The 23,134-nt window shown below is 49.3% G+C and overlaps 2 protein-coding genes across 22 annotated transcripts in view; one reads left to right on the plus strand and one right to left on the minus strand.

Moving 5' to 3' along the window:
• JAK1 (Janus kinase 1) overlaps nucleotides 1–20,383 on the plus strand; it is a 246,024-nt gene extending 225,641 nt beyond the window's left edge. For all 8 annotated transcript variants that reach the window (XM_084958634.1, XM_021093534.2, NM_001434996.1 and 5 more), the window contains 14 exon segments: nucleotides 2,429–2,535; nucleotides 5,211–5,357; nucleotides 6,365–6,452; nucleotides 7,207–7,334; nucleotides 7,892–8,027; nucleotides 9,800–9,951; nucleotides 12,429–12,579; nucleotides 12,683–12,777; nucleotides 14,120–14,312; nucleotides 15,051–15,175; nucleotides 15,545–15,717; nucleotides 17,220–17,337; nucleotides 17,604–17,714; nucleotides 18,981–20,383. In XM_084958634.1, coding sequence (XP_084814760.1) covers nucleotides 2,429–2,535; nucleotides 5,211–5,357; nucleotides 6,365–6,452; nucleotides 7,207–7,334; nucleotides 7,892–8,027; nucleotides 9,800–9,951; nucleotides 12,429–12,579; nucleotides 12,683–12,777; nucleotides 14,120–14,312; nucleotides 15,051–15,175; nucleotides 15,545–15,717; nucleotides 17,220–17,337; nucleotides 17,604–17,714; nucleotides 18,981–19,076 — 1,820 coding nt within the window. In that variant the 3' untranslated portion in view covers nucleotides 19,077–20,383.
• RAVER2 (ribonucleoprotein, PTB binding 2) overlaps nucleotides 20,380–23,134 on the minus strand; it is a 127,615-nt gene continuing 124,860 nt past the window's right edge. For all 14 annotated transcript variants that reach the window (XM_084964808.1, XM_084964807.1, XM_021096539.2 and 11 more), the window contains one exon: nucleotides 20,380–22,651. In XM_084964808.1, the coding sequence (XP_084820934.1) occupies nucleotides 22,505–22,651 (147 nt within the window). In that variant the 3' untranslated portion in view covers nucleotides 20,380–22,504. The remainder of the gene's footprint in view (nucleotides 22,652–23,134) is intronic.

Consider the following 23,134-nt stretch of genomic DNA (forward strand, 5'->3'; position numbering starts at 1 on the left):
TACAGTCTGTGTAAATACAGTCTGCATAAATACAGCCCCTGGGGCGGGGCTGCTGTGGAAGGGAGGGTAAGACCAAGCCCTGTGTATGTGGCTTTTTCACACAGGCCCTCCGAAGACCTGTTTTCCCTCTGCCACCTGCAAATTAGAGAAGTGGTGGAATCATGAAAACTAAAGAGAATGCCGTCCCGGTTCCACCTTCATTTCCTTGACTCTTCTGACCACAGGCTTCTGAGAGCCAGACCCCAACCTGGGCTTCACCTTTGAAAATGCAACCAAGAAACGCCTTTTGGAATAAATAAATAGCAGGTGGCAGTGCAGAGTGGGTGTGAGTCAAGACAGTCCACGTCTCTGGTGTGCTGTCCATGCCCACTGCCCCTCCTCTGCTCTGAGGATGTTGAGGGCCCACCAGCCAGGCACCCCAGTTCTCCCATGTCCTCTTACGTGGCGTCAGGCTCAGGCTTGACTCCTCCACTGTTAAGCTCTAACGCGAGGACTTCCACAAATTCTTGCCAGGGCTCCAGGAAGCAGCTGATACAGGGATGACGCTGACCAGCTGTAACCCTGGTCAGAATCACAGTGGCTACCGGGTAGGGTGCCCTCACTACACACCGGGCGCTGAGGTAAGCCCTTCACATGCGTCATCTCGGTTGTCTCTCATGGCGGCCTAGTGGGGGGGCATGACAGTGACCCCATCTTTCTAATGAGAAGACAGGTTCTGGGGGTTTAACAGCTACCCCCACTCCCACAGTTGACCCTAGTGCTGCCGGCTCTAGAGCAGCCTTGCAAATAATCAGCCCATAAATGGCCCTGTTCCCATCCTCCTCTGAGTTCCTCCATGGCTCTGCCCTCCAGACCCTTCCCTGGGGGCATTAGTCAACACCTTTTCTTCTCTTTTTTCTTTTTAGGGCTGCACCTGTGGCATACAGAAGTTGTCAGGCTAGGGGTTGAACCAGAACTGCAGCTGCCGCCAGTAGCCACAGCCACAGCAATGCCAGGTCTGAGCTGCGTCTGTGAACTACACCCCAGCTCATGGCAATACCGGATCCTTTACCCACTGAGTGAGAGGCCCTTTCTTGATGTTTTTTCTCCATCAGGACAGTCCCGAGTTGCCTGTTCGAACCTGATTTTAGCCGGGTAACAAGGAGTCAAGGTAACAGAATAGAGGAGAGGAGGCTCTGGAAAAGGGAGTACCCAGGAAGTGATAACAAAGGGAGCCTGTATCTGAACCCAGTTTTTGGCTCTCAGATTTGCACCCCCCACCAGGGCCAGGTGTGCTGTGGGAGGTGAGAGGCTGGAGCCAGCCCTGACTGCAGCGTGAGTCCTAAGCCTGACCTTGGGCAAATGGTTCAATGGCTCGGAATCTGTTTTCTGATGTGTAAAAAGGGATAAGAATACTACGTATCTCATGGATTATCATTAGGACAAAGAAGCTAGTGTGTAAAGCGTTTGAGGACAGTGGCTGGCACAGAGACAGCAGTCAGAAGTGTGAGCTGAAAACAAAGAAAAAACGCCTGACGGACCCTGTGGTGAGGATTTGAGGGACCGTGTTCCAGTTACTGCTATGGGGACCCTGGTACTCAGCAGCCACTATGTGAACAGAAACCTTCAGGGGTCCTAGTGGACCTCTTACCGCTAGGTCCGACCTGGAAGGTGCTTTCTTGCCCACGATAACCTTGTAGCTCGCAGTGGCTCCGTGGTGGGAAGGCGACTTCCTGTGGGTTGTGAATTCCCAGTTAGCCATTTGTGCTGAGCCCAGCCGGGCAGATTTTGTGATGGGTTTGATTTGCTGTTTGAGTCAGAAGAATTTGAGGGGATGGTCTGCTCAGAATCTTTCCATTTAGTCAGCATTTAGTGTGTGCCTCCTTGGTGTCACGAGCTGCTGGGAGCCCAGACAGGCTCAGTCACAGCCTTCTTCTTGGGTCACCCGCCCTGTTCTTCTGCACAAAACCTGTATTTTCTTCACCCTTCTATTTTCATTACCATTACTTCCAACATGCGTTCTCCGTCCTTAGCGCTCATCCTTCAGTCCACACTCTGATTACTCATTGATACATTCACCAAGCACTTACTGAGCATCTCCTGTGTACCAGGCTGTAGAAGAGGAGTCGGAAATATGACAGACACAGGCCCTGCCTTCTTGGAGTGTCCATTCTTAGCTTGTATTCATTTCCTCCCCATCTTCTCTTACCAGGACATAACCTACTGTGTCAACCCCGGAGTAGCCGCACAAATTGTAGTTTTCCCTTTGATTGATTGATTCTTTGATCCATTTTGGCTCCATTATTAGCCTGTGAGCGCCTGGAGGGCAGGAGTCAAGTACTTATTAAATATTTGTTGAATGCCCAGGTACGTATTCAGCAAGCCCCACAGGGGACTGCGACCTTAGACCTTTGCTCTTCTGCTCAGACTTCTCCACTCTCTTCCACAGAAATCTCCAATTTGCTGGTGGCCACCAAGAAAGCCCAGGAGTGGCAGCCCGTCTACACCATGAGCCAGCTGAGTTTCGATCGGATCCTTAAGAATGACATTATGCAAGTGAGTCGTCTCTGCAGTTCCTGGGTCCAGCCCTGGTTTTGCCTCCCCACACCCAGCAGAGCAGCCTGGGGGATGTGGGGAGGGGGAAGGCGGGTTTGGGAAGATCCTGGTGGGAAGGGAGCAAGAAGTCCTCCCTTTCATAGGTAAAGCCGGTCAGCCAGTGCCCTGCTGTCCAGCCTGGCCTTGCTGACACACCCTAGAAACTCCCTCCGTGAAGGAGCTGGACTCCGAGCTTTGTGGGACACCTCGGGTTAGAGGGGCCGCTATTCCAGGTCTTCTGCAGGTAGAAGTTGGAGGACTTGCTGGGAATGCTGACAGGTCTCCACAGGGGAGTGTGGGCTTTCGACCCTCAGTGCCCCAAAATGTACTGTGTGAAAAGCACTTCTGAATTTCCGTCCTGGGCTTTCTGCTGACGTGCACAGCTGGGAGCACACAGAGCACAGTGAGGGAGCAGTTGTTGTATGCTTTAGACCTTCTGGAGAAGCGTCTCGAGACACACATCCTGCAGATCATTGTCCCAGCCTTGGGAGGCTTTGGCCCAGAATGTGCAGCCTGAGGCAGGTCCCATTTCCCTTGGAGCTGCCTCGGGCCTTGGCCAGGGCGTGAGGCCCAGGGAAGCCCCACTTTCCACTCTGCGCCCCCTTCCACAGAACCACGTGGGGGCGAGGTGAATCGTGGGCTCACCGGCCTCAAGGAGCTTGGGGGAAGGTGGCAGGCATCAGGCTGGTTGGTTTACTTTTTGTAGTTGGTCCCTGAAGTTGTTGGAGAGCTCTGAGGGAGCGTGAGTCCACGGCTCACTTCGCTTCTGTAAATGCTTCTCTGAGGCCCATCTTCCGGTCCCATCCCTCGGGGGTGTCGGAGCTGTATCTGGAGAGGAAAATCGCCGGGTGGGCCGTACCCCAGCCTCTTTTCTGCCTGCAACTTGCCGTGTGCTTAGGGTCTTCCTCTGTTCCTCCTCTCGAGCGTCGGGGTGGATCACCATCCTCTGCGCTCCCCGTGTTCATGGGCCAACGTGATTGAGCACTTCCCCGTGCCAGGCACGACTGCCAGTCCTGGCCGGCTCTCGTCTGTCTTACGTAACCAAGAGATGCGTCCTAAGGAGGAAGTAGGGCAGGATGTGGGCCTGTCAGAGCCGGTTTAGCCTTGGGAGGACAGAGGTGGCTTCCTGGGGGGAGTGGCCTCAAAGCAGAGTCCCAGTGGGTGAACCAGCACGGGCGCAGGCAGATGCGTGGAGCTAGGCCGAAGTGGGACATGCGGGGGCCTCTGGGTTGCCGTGGAATTCTAACAGCCTGATGCCATGACTTGGCCCCTGGATCAAGCCACCCTTTGGGGGACGAGTCATTATTCTGAAAGCATATGACTTTTACATGATGTTCTGGGAACACAACGTCCCATAACCTTGACGAATCGCTTCATGACAGATGCAGCTTTAATGAATAGTTATAAGACTTTGCCAGGATACAGTAGGCAGGGTGGATGTCTCACCAGTTTCTGCTGTGACAGATGACACATGGTGGTGTTTGTGCACATTAATAGCCCTGATTAATAATTGTGTACATTCCTGCAGGGGACAGGAATCAGCCTGCGGAGGCAGCCACAATGCATTTTTCTGCATTTGTAGGGGGTCCTGGGATAATAGAATAGTAGAACTCCAATTTGTAAGTTGACATGCGTTAATGTCAACAGCTTGACCATGCCTCAGTTTCATGAATCGCATTTTGATTTCCAAACATTGAGAGTTGTTTAAATCAGAATTATTAAAGCTTAAGCTGGAAGGGCCTTAGAGACGGATCAGGAAACGTTCAGGGCCTCAAGCAGATGATCTCCCTTGTCCTCATACTGCTCATTTGGTTTTATTATCGTTTTTCATATGTGGGGAAACGGAGGCCTCGCCCTCCAGTCTCTGCCTGTCTCCACATCACCTTCCCCTGTGGGCTCGCTCGGGCAAATGCATGTGTAAATAGCTTCCCTAGGTTTAAACCGTGCACTCCTGCATCCATGCATCCGAGAGATGGGTGGAAAATGAATAGTTGGGTAGGAGAGGGTGCCCAGACAAAACAGATTGGCTTTTACCAAACGCTGTGTGCCTGGATTGGTCCCAGGAGCTTTTCTGCCTGGTTCCTCCTTTGACTCTTACAGCAGTCCTCTGAGGCCGGTACATTGTTAACCCATTTTCAGAAAGTGGGCGCAGACCGAGTGGGATGAGAGAAGGTCTCCAGGTTAAAAGGCCAGAGCAAGCAGCAGTGCTGGCCCTCACGAGCCGGCTGTCTTTGTACCCCAGCCTGTGTGAGGGGGAGCCTTCTGTGGGCTCCTCGCTGAGTCTCCTCTGGAGGCCTAGGGTGAGGCTGATACTGAAGGTTGAGGTTTGGTGAAGGGTCAGGATCATGTTTGGCCCCAGGCCGTTCCTCGAGGTAGCAAGCAGGTTGCCGTTTAGAGACTATGAGACCGTCTCCTGGGGCCTGGCACGGTGCCACAGCTGCGTTTGGCCAAGTAGCTTTTTGTTTCATCTGGAGGCCCGACAAGACCAGGCACTGGAGCGGCGTGAGCTGTTGGGGCCCTTTTGCCGTTACCCCACCCCCGCCTGTCTTGTGTGGTCCCCTGAAGGACCGTTCCGGGCTCTGGCATCACGGCAGCCCCAGAGGGAGGTCACCCTAACCCCTTGCTTCCTCCTTCAGGGCGAGCACCTTGGGAGAGGCACTCGGACGCACATCTACTCCGGCACCCTCATGGACTACAAGGACGACGAAGGGACTTCCGAAGAGAAGAGAAAAATAAAAGTGATCCTCAAAGTCTTAGACCCCAGCCACAGGGACATCTCTCTGGCAAGTGTCTTCCTCATGACTCCCCTGTGCCCTCCCCGACTCGGGAGCCGGTAGCCACGGTGGGCTGAGAAGCGCCTTCGCCCTGATTTTGGTCTTGGCTTTTATCAGGATTCCTTTCTTCAAATAGTCTTAAACACGGTATATAAAACAGACCAGGGAGGCTTAAAGATGAGGCGAGTTGAGCCAGCCCGGCCCTCGGCTCGGCCCGTCCCTCCCTGTCCAGCCCACTCCCTCCCATTTCCCTCCTCGAGGCCCGCGGGGCAGTGCCATGGAGCCCCAGGGCTCCAGCTGAATGGTCTCAAGTCCTGGAGGCAGTTCAGGGCTGTCCCTTCCAGTCTGGAAAAGTTAAAGCTCAGAGGAGTAAAATGACTTAGCCAGGACCCCACAGACTCCTAGAAAGTGATAAGACCAAGTCTTGACAGACACCTGCCGCCTTGCTTTTCCATTTATTTTAATAAAATGTCAAACGTTGTTTTTTCCCACCATTTGGTGTAAGAGGAAGTGGTGGGTGTGCATATCCAGTGGGGCAGGTGTCAGCCAGCCTATCCCTCCAGGACTCCGCATCCTTTTAGAGTTCCTTTTTATTGATTGATTGATTGATTGATTGTCTTTTTAGGGCCACACCAGCATGTGGAGGTTCTCAGGCTAGGGGTCAAATCAGAGCTGCAGCTGCTGGCCTACGTCACAGCTTACCACAACGCCAGATCCTTAACCCACTGACTGAGGCCAGGGATCGAACCTGCATCCTCATGGATACTAGTCAGATTCATTTCCGCTGAGCCACAGTAGGAACTCCTAGAGTTTCTAAATCAGTCACCTGTCCCAGCTGGCCAGCCCTTGTGGTGAGGGCTTGGCAGGGGCTCCAGCAAGTCGAGGCCAGAGGGGTAGTTTTGGGGCTTGGAATGAAGACTGGTGAGCTTTCCTGGGATCCACTGACCTTCCTCTCAGCTCAGCCCCTTTAGGATTAAGACTGGCCTTTGCCATTGCTTTATCCTCTCCTCCCACAGGCCTTCTTCGAGGCAGCCAGCATGATGAGGCAGGTCTCCCATAAGCACATCGTGTACCTCTACGGCGTCTGTGTCCGGGACGTGGAGAGTAAGTGCGGTCTCTTTGGAAGGGGCGGTGGGCCCTGGCTGGGGAGTGGGGCTGCCAGGAACAGTGGGGCTGATACCTCCTTGTGCTGCCCAGCTTCTCACCTTCCTTTTGGCAGTCAAGGACTTCAGGTACTGAGCAGTCACTTGCCTGAGTTAAGAGTGGACATGGAACTAAACCCCATTTGCTGCTCACTCATTTCTTTTTTTTTTTTTTTTTTTGTCTTTTGTTTTTTTTTTTGTTTTTCTTTTAGGGCTGCACCTGCAGTATATGGAGGTTCCCAGTCTCGGGGTCTAATCGGAGCTATGGCTGCCGGCCTACACCACAGCCACACACAACACCAGATCCGAGCAGCATCTGCAACCCGCACCACAGCTCACGGCAATGCCGGATACTTAACCCACTGAGCAAGGCCAGGGATCGAACCCACAACCTCATGGTTCCTAGTCAGATTCGCTTCCACTGCGCCACGACAGGAACTCCATGTTGCTCACTCATTTCTTGAATGTTTACTTCTTGGCATCTCTGGGCACCACCCTGTGCTCAACTGGCAGGTGGGGATGAGTGAGCCAAGTTTGTTATCTTGAGAGTCCAGAGTAGAAGGAGCTCGGGGCAGGGCTTGAACTCAGGCCTCTCCAGCTCTGAAGTACCTACCACTTGCACTGGCCATTAAAGCAGGCTCTCGAAGGGGGATTGAGGGAGGGCGCCGTGCCACGTGGACAGAAGGTTGCAGACGTGGCTGTTTTTGTGGTTACAGACATCATGGTGGAGGAGTTTGTGGAGGGGGGACCCCTGGATCTCTTCATGCACCGGAAAAGCGACGTCCTCACCACACCCTGGAAGTTCAAAGTTGCCAAACAGCTGGCCAGCGCCCTGAGTTACCTGGTAAGTACATTCCGATGTCCGGGGTGGTCGCCACCGAGGACCAGAATGTCCTAGTAGGGAAGGCAGGAAGGAGGTGCCAGCCCGGCAGGCTGGCGGGGCCCAGGCTCTGTGCTTAGTGAAAATGGTTGTCTCGGGCTGTTCTGTGTGCTTGCGTGTGAATCCCGCTCAGAGGGAGATTCTGTCGCGTCAGAGGACTGACTCGTCCTGCAGGGCGTGGTACAAGTAGCCGTGGTGCCATACACGTGTTGAGCGAGGGGGCGAAACTGTTAGCATCAGTGGTAGCGTGCATGTATTGAGTGCTTACAGGGCTCAGCTCTTCAGGTGCTTTACAGGCTCTCATCAGTTTAGTTCTCACCAAAGCCTTGTGGAGCCTGCTCCACTGATGCGGGAGCTGGAGCAGAGGAACCCTATAAAGTGTGCTCGTGTCAGTGCTGGGAGAGCTGGGCCGCCCTGTCTGGCTGTGGCCGGGGAACGCGGAGATACAGCTGGGGGTTGGAAGCAGGGAAGGTGGGCAGCCCATGAGCAACTTTGCTGAGCTCAGCCTTTTCGCTCTGCAGGAGGATAAAGACCTGGTCCATGGAAATGTGTGCACTAAAAACCTCCTTCTGGCCCGTGAGGGCATCGACAGCGAGTGCGGCCCGTTCATCAAGCTCAGTGACCCCGGCATCCCCATCACGGTGCTGTCCAGGCAAGGTGTGTCTCCCCTCCCTCCCCGTCCCCTTCCGCACCCTCCACCCCCACCCCCCGCCCGCCCCGAGGCAGGGTCAGGCCAACAGGGAAGGGCCCTGGGGTTGCTGTTGTGTCTCCTTTTAGAAAGCACACTTCTGCAGAAGTGCTCCTGCCGAGCCCTGGGAGCAGGGGAGATGGCGTGGGGGTGGGGGGCGGTCTCTGCCCTCAAGGAGCTGGCTGTGCAATGGGAGAAGCATAACTCACCCGAGGCCGGCACGTCTGGTCCTTGTGAGGAAGGAACTTACTTCAGGCACTGGGGCAGCCCAAAAGGAGGCCTCTGGGTCCCCGGGTGGTCAGAGAGGTGTGGGGGCATTGAGACCTGGGCCCTCCTGTGTTCCTTTTAGGCCTGCTGTAATTAGCAGTGTGGGGGAGGCCTCAGAGTGGTTGCTGTGGTCCTGCGTCCTCTCTTTGAGGTCATTCAGAGGAAAGGACAGTGTGGGAGCTGAGACATTGAAGACACTGCACAGGTCGTGTGCTGCCCGTAGGCCATGCGTGGGACTGCAGTGCGCCCATGGGCTGGTGCCATTGGCCTAGCATTGAGCACAGTGCCTGACACCTGGAGTTTTGCTCAATCATTCAGTCGAGGAATGGACTGAGTCTGGAAGGGAACCAGGATGAAAACCGAGCCTCAGAAATAAGACCCAAATCAGCCGCTCTTTGGAAGGGGAATGGGAAGCATCCTTCATCCCTGTGTGACTTGTACTGTCTGGCACCATCCAGCCATTGGATACAGATTGGGCCCTGAATCTGTCGGGGGTCCTGTCCTCAGCAAGGGTCTGAGACACAGTCATGGGTGATTCTAGAACAAGTAGGGCAGCCTAGGGACCCCAAGAGAGGAGCCAGTAAAAGCCCATGGGAAGTCAGAGGAGAGAGACGTCATCCAATGAGGGGCGGAGGGCCATTCAGGGAGGAGGGGAGTCTCATCTGGGCCCGACAGGTTCTTGAGGGGGGCCTGCAGTGGGGTGACAGCAGGCGTGTGATTCTCGGGCCCGGCCCGTACAAGTCTGTGTCAGGAGGACGGGCGTGAGAAGGTGGGGAAGGAAGGGCCTGACTGTGGATGCTCAGCTCAGGAATGGCCCTCCCGCCTGTTTCAGGAGCCGGGCGGCTGCTCGTGGAGGCCACTGAGCTTGTTGCGGGCCATTTCCATGGACGAAGCAGGGGTTTCTGCTCAGATCACTGGCCTTGGTTAGCAGCCCGCTGCAAGAGATATGTGACTTCTTTCTGTCTTCCCCTCTCTTGTCGTTTCCCAAATGAAAAAATCCAGAGAAAAGGAATGTGACATTTGCAGCATGATTGCGCGGAGTATGTGAGGTTAGCCTGCGCCAGCTCTGCAGGTGCCGGCCACTTTCCCCCGCCTTCTCTTCCTTAAGCCTCTGTGCACATGACCCTCTGTGGTCCCTCCCCAGGCTGTTGGCCTCCACCCTGGGGTGCTTTGCTGTTTCTGAGGCCAGAGTTTCAGCAGACTCGTTCACACGACCCTCCTGGGGAGCTCGTGAGAAACAGACGCATCTGCAGCTCCTGCCTGAGACGGTGGCATCTGAAGGACCAGGGAGAGGAGCCTGGAAAACCACCTCTTTAACAGGCTCCTCACAGGACCCGTGCAGCCAGGGGCCCCGTTTGGAAGACACCACCGGAAAGCGTTTCCTTGTTAGCTCCCAGTTCGTGCTGCAGTGACAGTGGACTCCTCCCCGGGTGATTCCAGAAACCGATCAGTAAAAGTCTCTCGTCCTTTCCAGAGTGCATAGAACGAATCCCGTGGATCGCTCCCGAATGTGTTGAGGACTCCAAGAACCTGAGTGTGGCTGCGGACAAATGGAGCTTTGGAACCACGCTCTGGGAGATCTGCTACAATGGCGAGATCCCCTTGAAAGACAAGACACTCATTGAGGTGAGCAGGTGCCTTCCAGGGTGTGAGCCGAGTGAGGGCCCCTGGGCCGCTCGTGAACATCTCGGGAGCCACGAGGAAGCCTCGTGTTGGGGGAGGGGTGGGTGTGGATTTGAATCTCCTCCACAGGCTCACTGGCTCTGCGACCTTGCGGATGTTACTTAATTTCCTCAGATTGCATCATCTGTAAAAGGGGGATAATAATACCTACTTTGCAGAATTGTTTTGAGGATCAAATAATGCTCTTTTTTGTGGAGGGCCACAGCAGCATGTATTTGCCATTTTAAATGCCTGTTATTCCACAAAATTAACATACAGGTATGTGTTGAGTTCCTCCCGTGTCGCAGGCATTGTCCTGAGTTAAAGTTGACAGTTCACAATGAAATGCACTCAGGCCTCGCCTTCCCTCGAGGACCTCAGGGTCTAATAGCGATGCTAAGGACTCCACACCTACTCTCTGAAACCATCACCTGAAGAGCCCTGACGTTGAGCACGACAGAGTCACGACCCTCGTTTTACAGGTCAGGGAACAGGCGCAGGTGGCCCAAGGCCTGAGTTCCTCCAGCAGAATACACAGCTAGAGACCTCTCTGTCAGACATGCCCTTGCAGGAAGAGTGGAGGCTCTAACTCCAGAGGAGTTAAGTCGTAAAAGCGATGAGGAAGGACCACCGATCCCGGCGCAGTGATTTGATTATTGGGATGTGCCCTGTGTGTCTGGAGGGCAGGCATCACTTTTAGCTGGGAGGGTGTGGCCAGAGTCGGAAGGTGGCATCTCAGTTGTCTACGGGAAGCCATGAGGGGTCTCGTTTGTCTCGAGTGTGGAGAAGAGGGACCGGTGATAAGGTGGGAAGGGTCATTCGGGGACAGATTGTGCACAGGCCCCAATGCTGGGCTGCAGAATTTTGCGGGGGTGATGCGGGACATGGACTGGTTTGGGTGGAGGAGAGACCTCATGCTCTGAGGTCCTCGGTGATGAAAGCCTGACCAGGAAGTGGCAGTGGGATCCAGAGTGAGGGGCCCCGTGTAGGAGGTCCTGCAGAGGTTCAAGAACCTTTAACCGAGTTAACCCTTTGCCAGGTAAGATGGTGCAGGGCTTGGGAAGAAGAAATTAAGCTAAAACCAACAGGAAGCCCATCACATCTGTAAATCTGCTATGTGGGATTTTCAGCCTGGGCTCTGGGGAGTCGTTTCACTTTAACTTCCTTGGAAACGAAAGCGCATACCCTTTGCTGTCAGTCAGTGTATACCGAGTACCCTCTGTGTATCCGGGGCTGAGCAGAATAGAAAGATGGCCCAAGGAAGGGGTCTGGCCTTCTGATAAAAGAGGGTCTGGTCTCTCCTCCTAGGTACCCTTGGGTGGGTGGAGCGGCCTTTCCCTTGGGGGATAGGGGAGAGACACCCCCAAGTGGGGGCGGCTCTGAGCTCCTTCATTCCAGTTCCTCTTCATCCTTGTCTCTGGGGCCTGCCATGCCCCCACCCCCACCTGAGCCCAGACCTGCAGGAGCCAGAAGAGAAACGAGTACACTTGGGGTTCGGCTGCAGACCAGAGCCTGGAGTGTAGCAGCCCTTAATTTTTAAAAGTGGCACCAGTTATTTGTTGAAGGATTTAAAAATACAACCAGTTGATGTAATTTGGGAAAATAGAGAAACCTTTTTTTTTTTTGTTTGGCCACAGCCCATGGAAGTTCCCAGGCCAGGGATTGAACCTGCACCACTTGAGCTGCTGAAGTGACAATGCCAGATGCTTAACCTACTGTGCCACAAGGGAACTCCCAAGAAAACTATTTTACAGAAGGAAAATATTCAGCACCATATTCCAGTCACTTCTGATTACTATGTAATACTTGGGCATGTTGTCTTCCAGTCTGTCTCTTTTTTAAACAAAATTGGGATCATGCTAGATACGGCTATTTTTTCATTTAATGTCGTGAGTACTTTCCTAATGATGAAGTTAGTCTTAACAGTTTTTACCAACTTGATTTAAGAGGTCATTGTTTTGTTAAACTCTGATTTATTTGACCAGTTTTATATTTGGCGTTTAGATTGTTTTCATATATGTAATGCTCTATGTAATTCCGCAGAGGATGTCTTTAAACATAAAGCTTTGTTTATAAGTGACTTATTTTTGAGTCATTCCAATAATTGCTGTTAAAGAGTCAGGGTTTGAAGAATCTGAGAACATCTACAGTCGTTGCCAAACCTCATTCCAGAAAGCTGCACGACTTTGCTGGAACATGGCTTGTTTGGAGCTGGGTGGAATATGCTGTCCATCTCCCTTAAATTTGGGTTATTTTAGTGTCAGGACTGAGATTTCCCCCAGATGGAAAAAGGTAACAGTAGCACACACGTTATGAACTTGAGCTTTAAACAGAGGCATTGGGACTTACATTAGGGATCGTTAGGTAACTCCTTCTGACCTGGGGCTAAAGGCTCGTGGGAGGTTCCTTTGGTTTCTTCCACGTGATCCTTTTCTTTACAGAAAGAAAGATTCTATGAAAGCCGATGTAGGCCGGTGACCCCATCTTGTAAGGAGCTGGCTGACCTTATGACCCGCTGCATGAACTACGACCCCAACCAGAGACCCTTCTTCCGAGCCATCATGAGAGACATCAATAAGCTGGAGGAACAGAGTAAGCCAGTGCCTTGTGCTGCTTCATCGAGAACGGCCAGTGCCTTGGGGAGCCTGCCAGAGGCAGTCTCTCCTTTCTAACTTGTCTACTTCTCTCTTGTTAGATCCAGACATTGTATCAGAAAAAAAGCCAGCAACTGAGGTGGATCCCACACATTTTGAAAAGCGGTTCTTAAAGAGGATCCGTGACCTGGGAGAGGTAAGTTACACTCGAGTCCCTCCTGACCACTGCACCTCTCTGGGCATCTCAAGCTGCACTCCATTCTCTCTCATTTGGGGTCAAAGTTTATAAAAAGAAAGCACCTCACTGTTTTTGGGGGGCCACTTGCGTCGCAGGGGTGTGTCTGTTTCTGCCTGTGACATTCGCATAGTGACAGTGCACATACCTGCCTATACGTGTGGCTGTATGTGCACAGAGGACATTGGTCAGTTCCCTTGGGAGACGGGTTTTCTTTAAGGAACAGAAGAGAATGAAAAGGGAGTTTATGGGGGGACAGGTGTGGATATGGTAGAAATCGAAAACCCCCTTCCCTGACTTTTCTGGGAGTGCATATCCTGTGAGGCTCCTTAAATGAGGGGTGGGTTCACTACACAGAATGCCAAAATAGAATGCCAGCTTGCCCCGGGCCGTGAATGGCAGTTTCCCAACAGTAAATGCAACCAGAGAAGCTACTGGGATTTGCATCTGCAGTTAATAAACAAAGACTGTCCCGTCTGGAGTGCCTGCCATGCACCAAAGCCCGTGCTGGCATTCCGCAGGCACGGCATTCCAGCTCCCTCACGGCACCCCGAGGCTTTGCCACTGTGTACACTGAACACCTCTGGAGCCCGCGTGGAAGATCGGGTGACAGGGCCCGCATCACTGTCAGGTGGCTTAGCTGGAATCTAATCCATGTCTTCTGAAGATTCCTCATGCCACGCTCTTTGCAGCCACATTGTGGTCCCCTCCTGGAGTTGGGGGCCCAGGGCTGTCAAAATGCCATGGTTGTCCTGCATGTCCAAAAGGAACCTCCATTTCCCTTTGGGCTATATTTTCATGGAAATTGGGATTAATGTTTGGTTCATCACTTGATCCTTTTTTTTTTTTGTCTTTTGTCTTTTTAGGGCCGCACCCACAGCATATGGAGGCTCCCAGGGTAGGGGTCGAATCAGAGCTGTAGCTGCTGGTGTACACCACAACCACAGACATGCAGGATCCGTGTCTGAGACCTACACCACAGCCCACGGCAATGCCAGGGATCGAACCTGCGTCCTCATGGATGCTAGTCAGATTTGTTCACCACTGAGCCATGCAGGAACTCCTTGATCCTCTTCTTATCTTAGCTCAGTAATAGAAGAAGGGATGGCATGTGAGCCAAGTGGGGCAGGGCTGTGGTGAGTGGGAGGAGGCCAGGTGGGAGCCAGCTACCTGCCAGGCCCGGCTGTGCCGTGCACCCCGGCCTTCAGGGAACAGCACGAGGGGCAGATCTCCTCTCTGAAGTGAGCTTCCGCTGGCTCAGGCTGGGGCTTCTCTGATCAGGCATGTGTATCTTTTCCTCCAGGGCCACTTTGGGAAGGTCGAGCTTTGTAGGTATGACCCCGAGGGGGACAACACAGGGGAGCAGGTGGCTGTCAAGTCCCTGAAGCCTGAGAGCGGAGGAAACCACATAGCTGATCTGAAGAAGGAGATTGAAATCTTGAGAAACCTTTATCACGAGAACATTGTCAAGTATAAAGGCATTTGCACAGAGGACGGTATGTTGTGCAGAGCGGGGTTGGTTTAAAGACAAGCGACTGTCTGGGGTCATAAAAGCCAGTGCTGAGCAGCAGTGCCTGCACCTTATCTGGACCTCCTGACCGTGCTAGCCAATGGCCCCCATCACTCTGGGGCTGGAAGCCACATGCACTGTCAGATCTGTCCATAGCTGCAGAGCTCCCAGGAAAGCTAGCCAGCCTTCCACCCAGCATCGTCTGTCCAGGCTGTTGCTGCACCCACACTGGGGACTGGTCTCCCCTGTCCTAATTCTTGCACAGTAGGACACACTGGCTAGATGAAATGGGTGCAAACTCCTCCCCTTTCCCTGTTCCTCTAATCCAGCACTAGGCAGGGTATTTCAATTGTTGTCTCAATCAAGGAGGAAGTAGTACTTACTAATAAGTATGTCTTTTTTTTTAACAACAAGCCACTAGAACACTCATGTTTGGTACTTCAAAACTGGTAGTAAAATGATGTGGCTCATGATTTTTAAAAATCATCATTCCCTGGTGGTTTTAAGAACTCCATACTTTTTCACTGAGTGCTAATGCTGGGGTAGGTACATGAGTGTTGCTCTCGCTGTTCACTGCTGAGGATCCCGAGACCCTGGGCCTGTGACTCAGGAGTGATGCTGAAATCAGTTCAGGTTCTCTATCTCCAGATGCCGTGCCCTTTACTCTCCCACAGCTCCTTCCTTTGACATCCTCGTACTGATGGGTGTTTTTTTTCCTAAACAGGAGGAAATGGTATTAAGCTTATCATGGAATTCCTGCCTTCGGGAAGCCTTAAGGAGTATCTTCCAAAGAATAAAAACAAAATCAACCTCAAACAGCAGTTAAAATACGCCGTTCAGATTTGTAAGGTAAAAAGAAAAAAAAAAGCATAGTAGATTTAAAAAATGAGGCACTTTGTCCTAATTGATTTGTAATTAGGCTGCAAGTGGGAAACTTCCCAATAATTAATTGTAGTTTATTTTGCTCTGCCTGATTTGGATGAAAAATTAGCCTCTACTAAGAAAGTGAACTGGTTTGTCAATGGGGCTGCTTTAAAGTGCATTTCTTTGAATTAGGTTGGTCTTACTATTTTTGCCTAAAGTCAAAAGCAGGGGGGAAAAAGTCAGTGACATGTGATGAAATGACATTGGTGTTTCTTTGTTAGCAAGTGGTAGCTACAAAACCCACTCTGAACTGAGCTGCTTCCGTGACATGCTCTCACTTTCCGTCTCTCCCAGGGGATGGACTATTTGGGTTCTCGGCAATACGTTCACCGGGACTTGGCAGCAAGAAATGTTCTTGTCGAGAGTGAACACCAAGTGAAAATTGGAGACTTCGGTCTCACCAAAGCCATCGAAACCGATAAGGAGTACTACACAGTCAAGGACGATCGGGACAGCCCTGTGTTTTGGTAACTGAATCAGATTTCATCAGTGCTTCATAGGGTTTCCACTGCTTTGATAGGTGCTTTCTAGCTATGTCAGTGTCTCTTATTAGTCAAGACTTGAAAAAACGTAGAATTGACAGATCTTTGCCTACGAGAAACACCTTTTAAGCTGTTTCACTGAAAGCAACACACACAGAAATGGCCCAGCTTCATAGGACCTCCTCCAAGGGGCTGAAGTCTGTCCTCCAGCTCAGCCCCTGTCTTCCCTGGAGAGGGCATCCTTCTGACACCATCCCTGTTAGCAGCTGGAGTAGTCACATCTGTGCAGAGGAAGCCTAGAGGGCAGGTAGGAGGGAGGGACAGGAGTGAGGTGACAGGTACTGGCAGATTCAGGGAGATGTGGACAGAGCAGAGCACGATCCCTGAGAAGCGTGGCCGTCTTCTCCTGAATCACCGGGGCGCCCTGGTTAGAGCCACCCCCTGACTTCCGTCCCTCTCAGCCTGGAACACTGTCCCGGGACAAGCGGCCGCAGTCTCCCCTCTCCGAGGTCCCCTAGCCTGACTGGCACTGCCACAGTGCAGCCTCTGGACACAGACACGGTCTTGCCCATCCATGGAGCCCAAACCTTCGCTTACACAGTAAACACGCATCAAGGCCCTGCTTTGTGCCAGGCGCTGGCGATATGATGGTGAACAAGCTGACCGAGTGTAGAGTTTAATGGGCGAAGCAACCAGTTTCGTAGCCATATGGGGTTCAGGCTTGGTTTTCTGGACGCTCTGTTGAGACCTGAAAGCTTGCTGGGGGTTTGTAAAGGTGGTTAGAAGAAGGCACGTGTGACAGCAAGAATGAGATGCAGCGGTGGCTGTCCCAGGAACTGCAGTCAGCTCAGTGTGGCTGGGTCACGGAGGGAGGTCTCGGGGGTTGAAAGCAGAGCGCTGGGACTCCATCCCGAGAGCTTTAGGAAGCCGTTGGGGGAATTAAGGACGGGGCCTTTTATTTTAAAAGATCCCTGCGGAAAGGAGAGGAGTAGGGTTGGAGCCAGGGAGTCTGGCTGGGTCAGAGCCAGTGATGGGGTGAACCGGGACCATGATTAGCATAGTGACGGCGGGTTTAGAAGCGAGTAGACTTGAGAAGTGTTTAGGGGACAGACGTGGGAATGCCTCTTTGTGGCTCTGTCTTGGTATCATTCACCAAGACAGTTGATCTTGAAAGAGGCCTGGGCATAAGGTCACTGCTGACTGGATCTGAGCTTGCAGGCCAGTCAGGCCTGTCGTCGCCGCCGCCTCCTCCCCTGGGAGAGCATGTGCTCTTTGAATTGAGTGTCCTACAGAGAGCCCACGGGGTGCTGTTCCACATGTCACATGTGCATCACGGTGCACATGTGTGACTAGCACGTAGTACACGCTTGCATGTCTGAGAATATTAAATTCCAGGAAAAATGAGCTGATGTTTCTGAGTGAACTCTGTCATGTTTTTTGGAATAGCCTTGCTAGGCAGTAACATTTGGTGTTGCACTTCCTTTCAGGTATGCTCCGGAGTGTTTAATTCAGTGTAAATTTTACATCGCCTCCGATGTCTGGTCTTTCGGGGTGACTCTGCATGAGCTGCTCACTTACTGTGATTCGGATTCCAGTCCCATGGCGGTAAGACTTAAGCAGCTCCTTTGTTTGAATCTAGCACCCAGTTAAAACGTGTCCATCTCGCTGCTTTGTACATTTTGTTCTTAAATGGAATGCGGTCAGGGTGTTATAATGGAAAGGAAAACCGTCTCGGACTTTGATTTAAGGTTACTAAGGAGAAAAGCCTTTTTATTACTTTATTTCCAGTTAATTCTAGAAATTTTACTTTATCTGGTGTTTATATACATACGTGCAAAGTGAAATATTTTGTTTGATTTTATTTTATGTAGTTGTTCCTGAAAATGATAGGCCCAACTCATGGCCAGATGACGGTAACAAGACTTGTGAATACATTAAAAGAAGGAAAACGTTTGCCTTGTCCACCTAACTGTCCAGAAGAGGTATTTATGGGCCTTTTCGTAGTAATAAAACTCAGTTCGTACTGTTTTTCACTGCTTGAGTTACCCAGCATGAGACTGGAGTTGGGGAGCAGGAATGACTAGAAGACTCCTTTTAAGCACGTTTCTGAAGCTTATCTCAGCTAAGACAGCTAAGAGAATTATCTTTGGGGCAGGTAATAGCCACAGTTATGTTCAAAGCAAGAGATTCCCTTCAAAGGTAGGCTCACCTCATACCTATACATGTAATTATAGATAGCTGTAATTTTATGTATTTGTCACAATAAGGCTACATTTTGAAAAGGTTTTTGAAATATTTGCAAAATGTAGCCTTATTGTGACAAATACGTGTAATTACATTTTTGTAAGTTTATCCCACTTACCAACAGCATCTATGCCATTTTGTTTTCTGTATTTCTTTTTTTTTTTTTTTTTTATCTTTTGTCTTTTGTTGTTGTTGTTGTTGCTATCTCTTGGGCCGCTTCCGCGGCATATGGAGGTTCCCAGGCTAGGGGTTGAATCGGAGCTGTAGCCACCGGCCTACGCCAGAGCCACAGCAACGCGGGATCCGAGCTGTGTCTGCAACCTACACCACAGCTCACGGCAACGCCGAATCGTTAACCCACTGAGCAAGGGCAGGGACCAAACCCGCAACCTCATGGTTCCTAGTCGGATTCGTTAACCACTGCGCCACGACGGGAACTCCTGTTTTCTGTATTTCTAAGTGAATTGAGCCTTCAGGACTAACTCTTGAGACCATTTAAGGTGTCCCGAGGCAGAGTTCTCTTGTGGTGCCGTGGGTTAAGGATCCGGCATTATCACATCAGCGGCTTGGGTGGATCTCTGGCCTGGGACTTCCACAGGCCATGCACACCCCCCTTTCCCAACAGAGAGGAGGACTGGACTTACGTGTACGAACCAAAGAATGAAGCGGCCAGCGAGGCAGTTGGGAGTGTAAACTGAGCTGTAACTTCACCCTTAAACCGGCCGATGATAAATAATGACCTGGGTTTTTTGGAAGGTCATGTAACTCAGGAGCTTCTTAAATGTTAAAATATATAACATGTGACACACTTGTAGTTCATAAATAATGTTTTAAGTTACTCAAATACTCTTGGTTTTTAGTATTACTTATTAAGGAAAGTCATTTACATTTCTAAAATTATTCATTCTCAAAATTATTTTCTTCCTCTTGATGTGTCTGTAATTTAAAAACGTCCACATCTAACTTTTTTTTTTTTTTTTGACGGCCATGTTTTCTTTTTACAGGTTTATCAACTGATGAGAAAATGCTGGGAATTCCAACCATCTAATCGGACAACCTTTCAGAACCTTATTGAAGGATTTGAAGCACTTTTAAAATAAGCATGGATAACATTTAAATTCTACTATGTTTCAAGTCCTCCTCCCCAACAGTACCCAAGCCATTTAAAAATATTTTCAGTGGGAAGTGTTTATATTCTGTCTAAAAAGATACTGGAGTAGCCATCCATGTGTGAAGCACATCCTGGTGCTTAATATGTGTAAGTACTTCCTCTTTAAATTTGGCACCAGTAACACAGTGACAAATGATGACAGCCCACATATTAGAAAGCACTTAAGCACTCCTCCTTTTGGAAAGAATATACCACTGTTTCCTCTGGTTAGTTTACCATCACAGTTGAGCGCCAGAGTGGTATCTTTCAAAGCAAGAGGAGCTGACCAAAATAAATCTCTCAAGATGATTGCTTTTTCTTAGCTGCCAGTTCATGTGAAATGTTTGTCTGGCACATATCAAAGATAAAGATTGATGGACTTAAATTTCAATATCTATACAGTGCTAGAGGAAGCATTCTTGAAATATTAGATACCCGTTAGTGTACTATTGTTTCTATACAAAGATGAGTGTATTCCTGTCAACAGTAGGACATAAACTTTGAGTTGTTTCTGCAGTGGCTTAGCTCCTGCCCCCTTGGGTGACCGGCGGTACCCATTTTTGAGAAAACTGGTCACACGTAGGGGGGCAGCTGTGGGATACTTTGCTGCATGTTAACTCTTGAGAACTAAGCCTGTGCCAGTGCTTTTCCTCAACAGTATACCTTTAATCCGAATTGATTCTGAGAACGTGGATGCTCTTACACATGCTTTTCTGAAATGTCAATGTATCCTCTTATAACTACCACTTTGGGGCGAGCTGTTCCAGCATTGGTTTTGGATGCTGAATGCATATATACCACGTACACCGCACTGTTGTTAGAGTGTTTCCGTACCTACCATCCCTCCGCCTACAAGAGTCGAGCACTATTGTGACCATGACCCTGCGGCGCAAAACTTGAAAGACCCAGCTTGGAGCACCATGGAGTTCAGGATCCACTAGGCAGTTTTCAGTGTGCTGGGAGGTAACTGCGTAATCAAAAAATGTCAAATCTCTGATTCAATGTGAACCGTAAGAGCTTTCTGACCACGAGTCTGAAAAACATTTTTCGTTGATGCTGGCTAGCATTTGTTTGATACCGTTACTTTTCCACCTTTGAGCCTGAAAAAGTGATGTACTGATTCAATGGCAACAACAAACTTGCCATTCAAATCTGTCCAATAACCCTCCATCACCACGGTCTCTGTCTGTCAAACCTGTGGCCACTCTATATGCACTTTGTTTACTCTTTATACAAATAAATGTACTAGAGACTTCACATGCATATGCCTTTTAATATTAAGAGTTCATTTTCAAAGCAGTTCAAACAATTCATTTACATAGAAAAATAACAGTTATGGGGGGGGGGCTTGGTAATGGTCCTTATTAATAAACACCACTTGGTTTGTACTGATCTGTTAATGTCCAGGGACGACGAGGCACAGGCCAGTGTGGACTGGCAGACCTGTGTGTGCTAAGCCGAGATACCTTTTTATTCTTTAGACCTAGTTCTGCTTTCATTTTTTCAATTCACCATCTTCCCTTTCTTGTATTTGTACTGACACAGAGGTGTGCCAAAGCACTGAAGAGGCTTATTAATGCAACAGGAAAATGGGAGAAAGTGCGGAGTGTGGAGAGTCCATTAGTCATCTGCTGAGTCAGAACTGAATGATGCCTATCCTGGTCAGTTATTTATAGGTAGTATACTTTTTAGAAATGATCTTAGTTTAACTTTCTAGCTGTCATTTGCCAGGAGAAGTTAATATATGCAATAAATTAGACCAAGTAAAATTCTTTACAAATCATACGACATATGTACCAATTTTAAAAGTCATAATTAAAACAGGAGCAATACCTTCTCAGTCCCCCAGATACAAGATAGTCAACGATCTGATTGCAAAAAGACCAGGAATCACGAGATCCCCTGAACTCCACATCATCAATTAGTGTCTCATAACAAGGGACAATCTCAAAGATTTTTAGATAGCAAAAGGGCTTCTCATGCATTTCATACCAAGGTCTTCAGGAAGTGGTGATGTCAAAAGTTATGTGCAGTAAACACAGTTCTTTCAAAAGTAAATTGGGTTCAATAGCTGAGACTATTTCAGCTGAAACAGACTGCAAAAGAATGAGACAAAGCACATAGAATCGCAAAATGGTTATAAATACTGTTACTCCATAAGACTCCTTCAGAAAGGGCAGAACTGACTGACTTACTTAATATATTGTTGTGGAAGTAGATCACTTGATGACCAAAATACGCCTTCTTCTAGTAAACTGATCATCACTATGCTATGAATTGAGACACAGAAACCTATATTCCTTGCCACTTCCAGGGCATGCTTTTTAGGTGTGAAATAAAAGGATCAGAGAATCAAGGACATCAGATCAGGAATCTGTGAGCTTTGTAAAGGGCCAGCTAGCTTTGCAGGTCCTATGGTCTGTGTCACAGTGACTCAGCTGTGCCGTTGTAGCATGAAAGGTAGCCACAGGTGATATGTAAGTGAATGAGCGAGGTGTGCTCTGATCAGATTTCATGTATGGACACTGAAATGTGAATTTCATATGATTTTTCAAGTCACGTTTTTTCTCCCCCTCCAAATTTTTAAAAATGTATAAACATCATTCTTAGCTTGCAGGCAGTAGAAAAACAGGTGGCAGGCTGAATTTGACCACAGGGAGTAGTTGGCCAACCCCTGAAATTAGATCACCCAAAACTACTTTAAAAAAAATACCTTGTGTTTTTCACAAGGGGTATAAATGTAAATAACATACTGAAGAGTGAAGCCTCTGTAGCAGTATAGTACATATACCTTGGAGGTCACTATCACTCTCTGAGTTTTATATTGCATGACTGGTTGGGGATAATAATTCAGGTTGCATGTAGAGCATCTTTATAACGTTATCATCACTGAATTTTGTACTTGCACGCTTATAGTTCTAGGAAGAGTGCTAAAAATCCGTAAATGAGATTACGTCTAGGGAAAGTAAATTGAAATGCACATTGGCTTATCAAATTCATTCTAAGGCTCAGGAAAAAAGACTGTTTCCTTCATTTATTGCTCAAAATCTTTATAGATGGTGTCAAAATGATTCCCAGTCCTAAAATAAACAGGGAGTGTTGTAACATGTTAATTTCTCCAATGGACTGACTGTACGTTAGTATCACGTTGATTAAGATGCATCTACTTTTAGTGGAAAATGTCCTCAATTGATGGCTCTTCTTATTGCTACTTATTTTTTTATTTGGCAATTCTGCCTGCTGCACAACACAGTTCCTCTGGGAAGTTATGAACCCGTATTTAAAGGATATGGCTAGTCTGAATGTATAGTTAAGGCAGCAATGAACAGCAGAGATACTGCAAAGAACCTTATGAGTTTAAGAAAGAGAGAACTTAACTCAGTACACTCTCTTCTTTTTTAAGTAGGTTTCCATGTAATATGCTCCTGTGCCCTGAGAATGCTGGTCAACAAATTCCACTGAACCGCTTTCTGGGGCAGAGACGAGATACGATGAGCCTCGCTTTTCATTTCTTAAAGATGACACCTGTTAGAAAAAGAAACCATAACTAATGCTAAAATCTCAATTAAACATCTAAAAATTGGTTTATCAAAAAGCCATTCTACATGCGATTTTGTATAAAAACAATGCCAGGGTAAATAACAAAAACTACGCAAAACATCAAAGTCACTTGTGGAACTTTTGAAAAATACAGTCCAGCCTCTGAATGCCCTCTCTCCTCACATTTTTGGGAAAGAAAGGGACATTGTAGTTGCCTCTACTGTTTGTACCTGGCTAGACCTCCCTCAATCAGAATACCAGATACCAGTATGCCTCTGAGGAAGGAGCATGTCGAAAGAATTGAAGTGCACAGCAAATTAGATGCTAAGTCCATCTAGTAAAAAAAAAAAAAAAAAGGTACAGCAAGAGAATGGTAGGTGCAAAAAACGATACATTCCAGAGAGCAATGTGAACTCAAGCATCAGTCCACAGAATCGTTACCTGGAAAGCTTGTTAAAATGCGTATTT

Source organism: Sus scrofa, chromosome 6 (genome assembly GCF_054392235.1).
Source record: "Sus scrofa isolate SSC_HxYL_T2T_F1_AM1 chromosome 6, Sscrofa_HxYL_maternal_Yorkshire_Landrace_v2.0, whole genome shotgun sequence".
NCBI lineage: Eukaryota > Metazoa > Chordata > Mammalia > Artiodactyla > Suidae > Sus > Sus scrofa.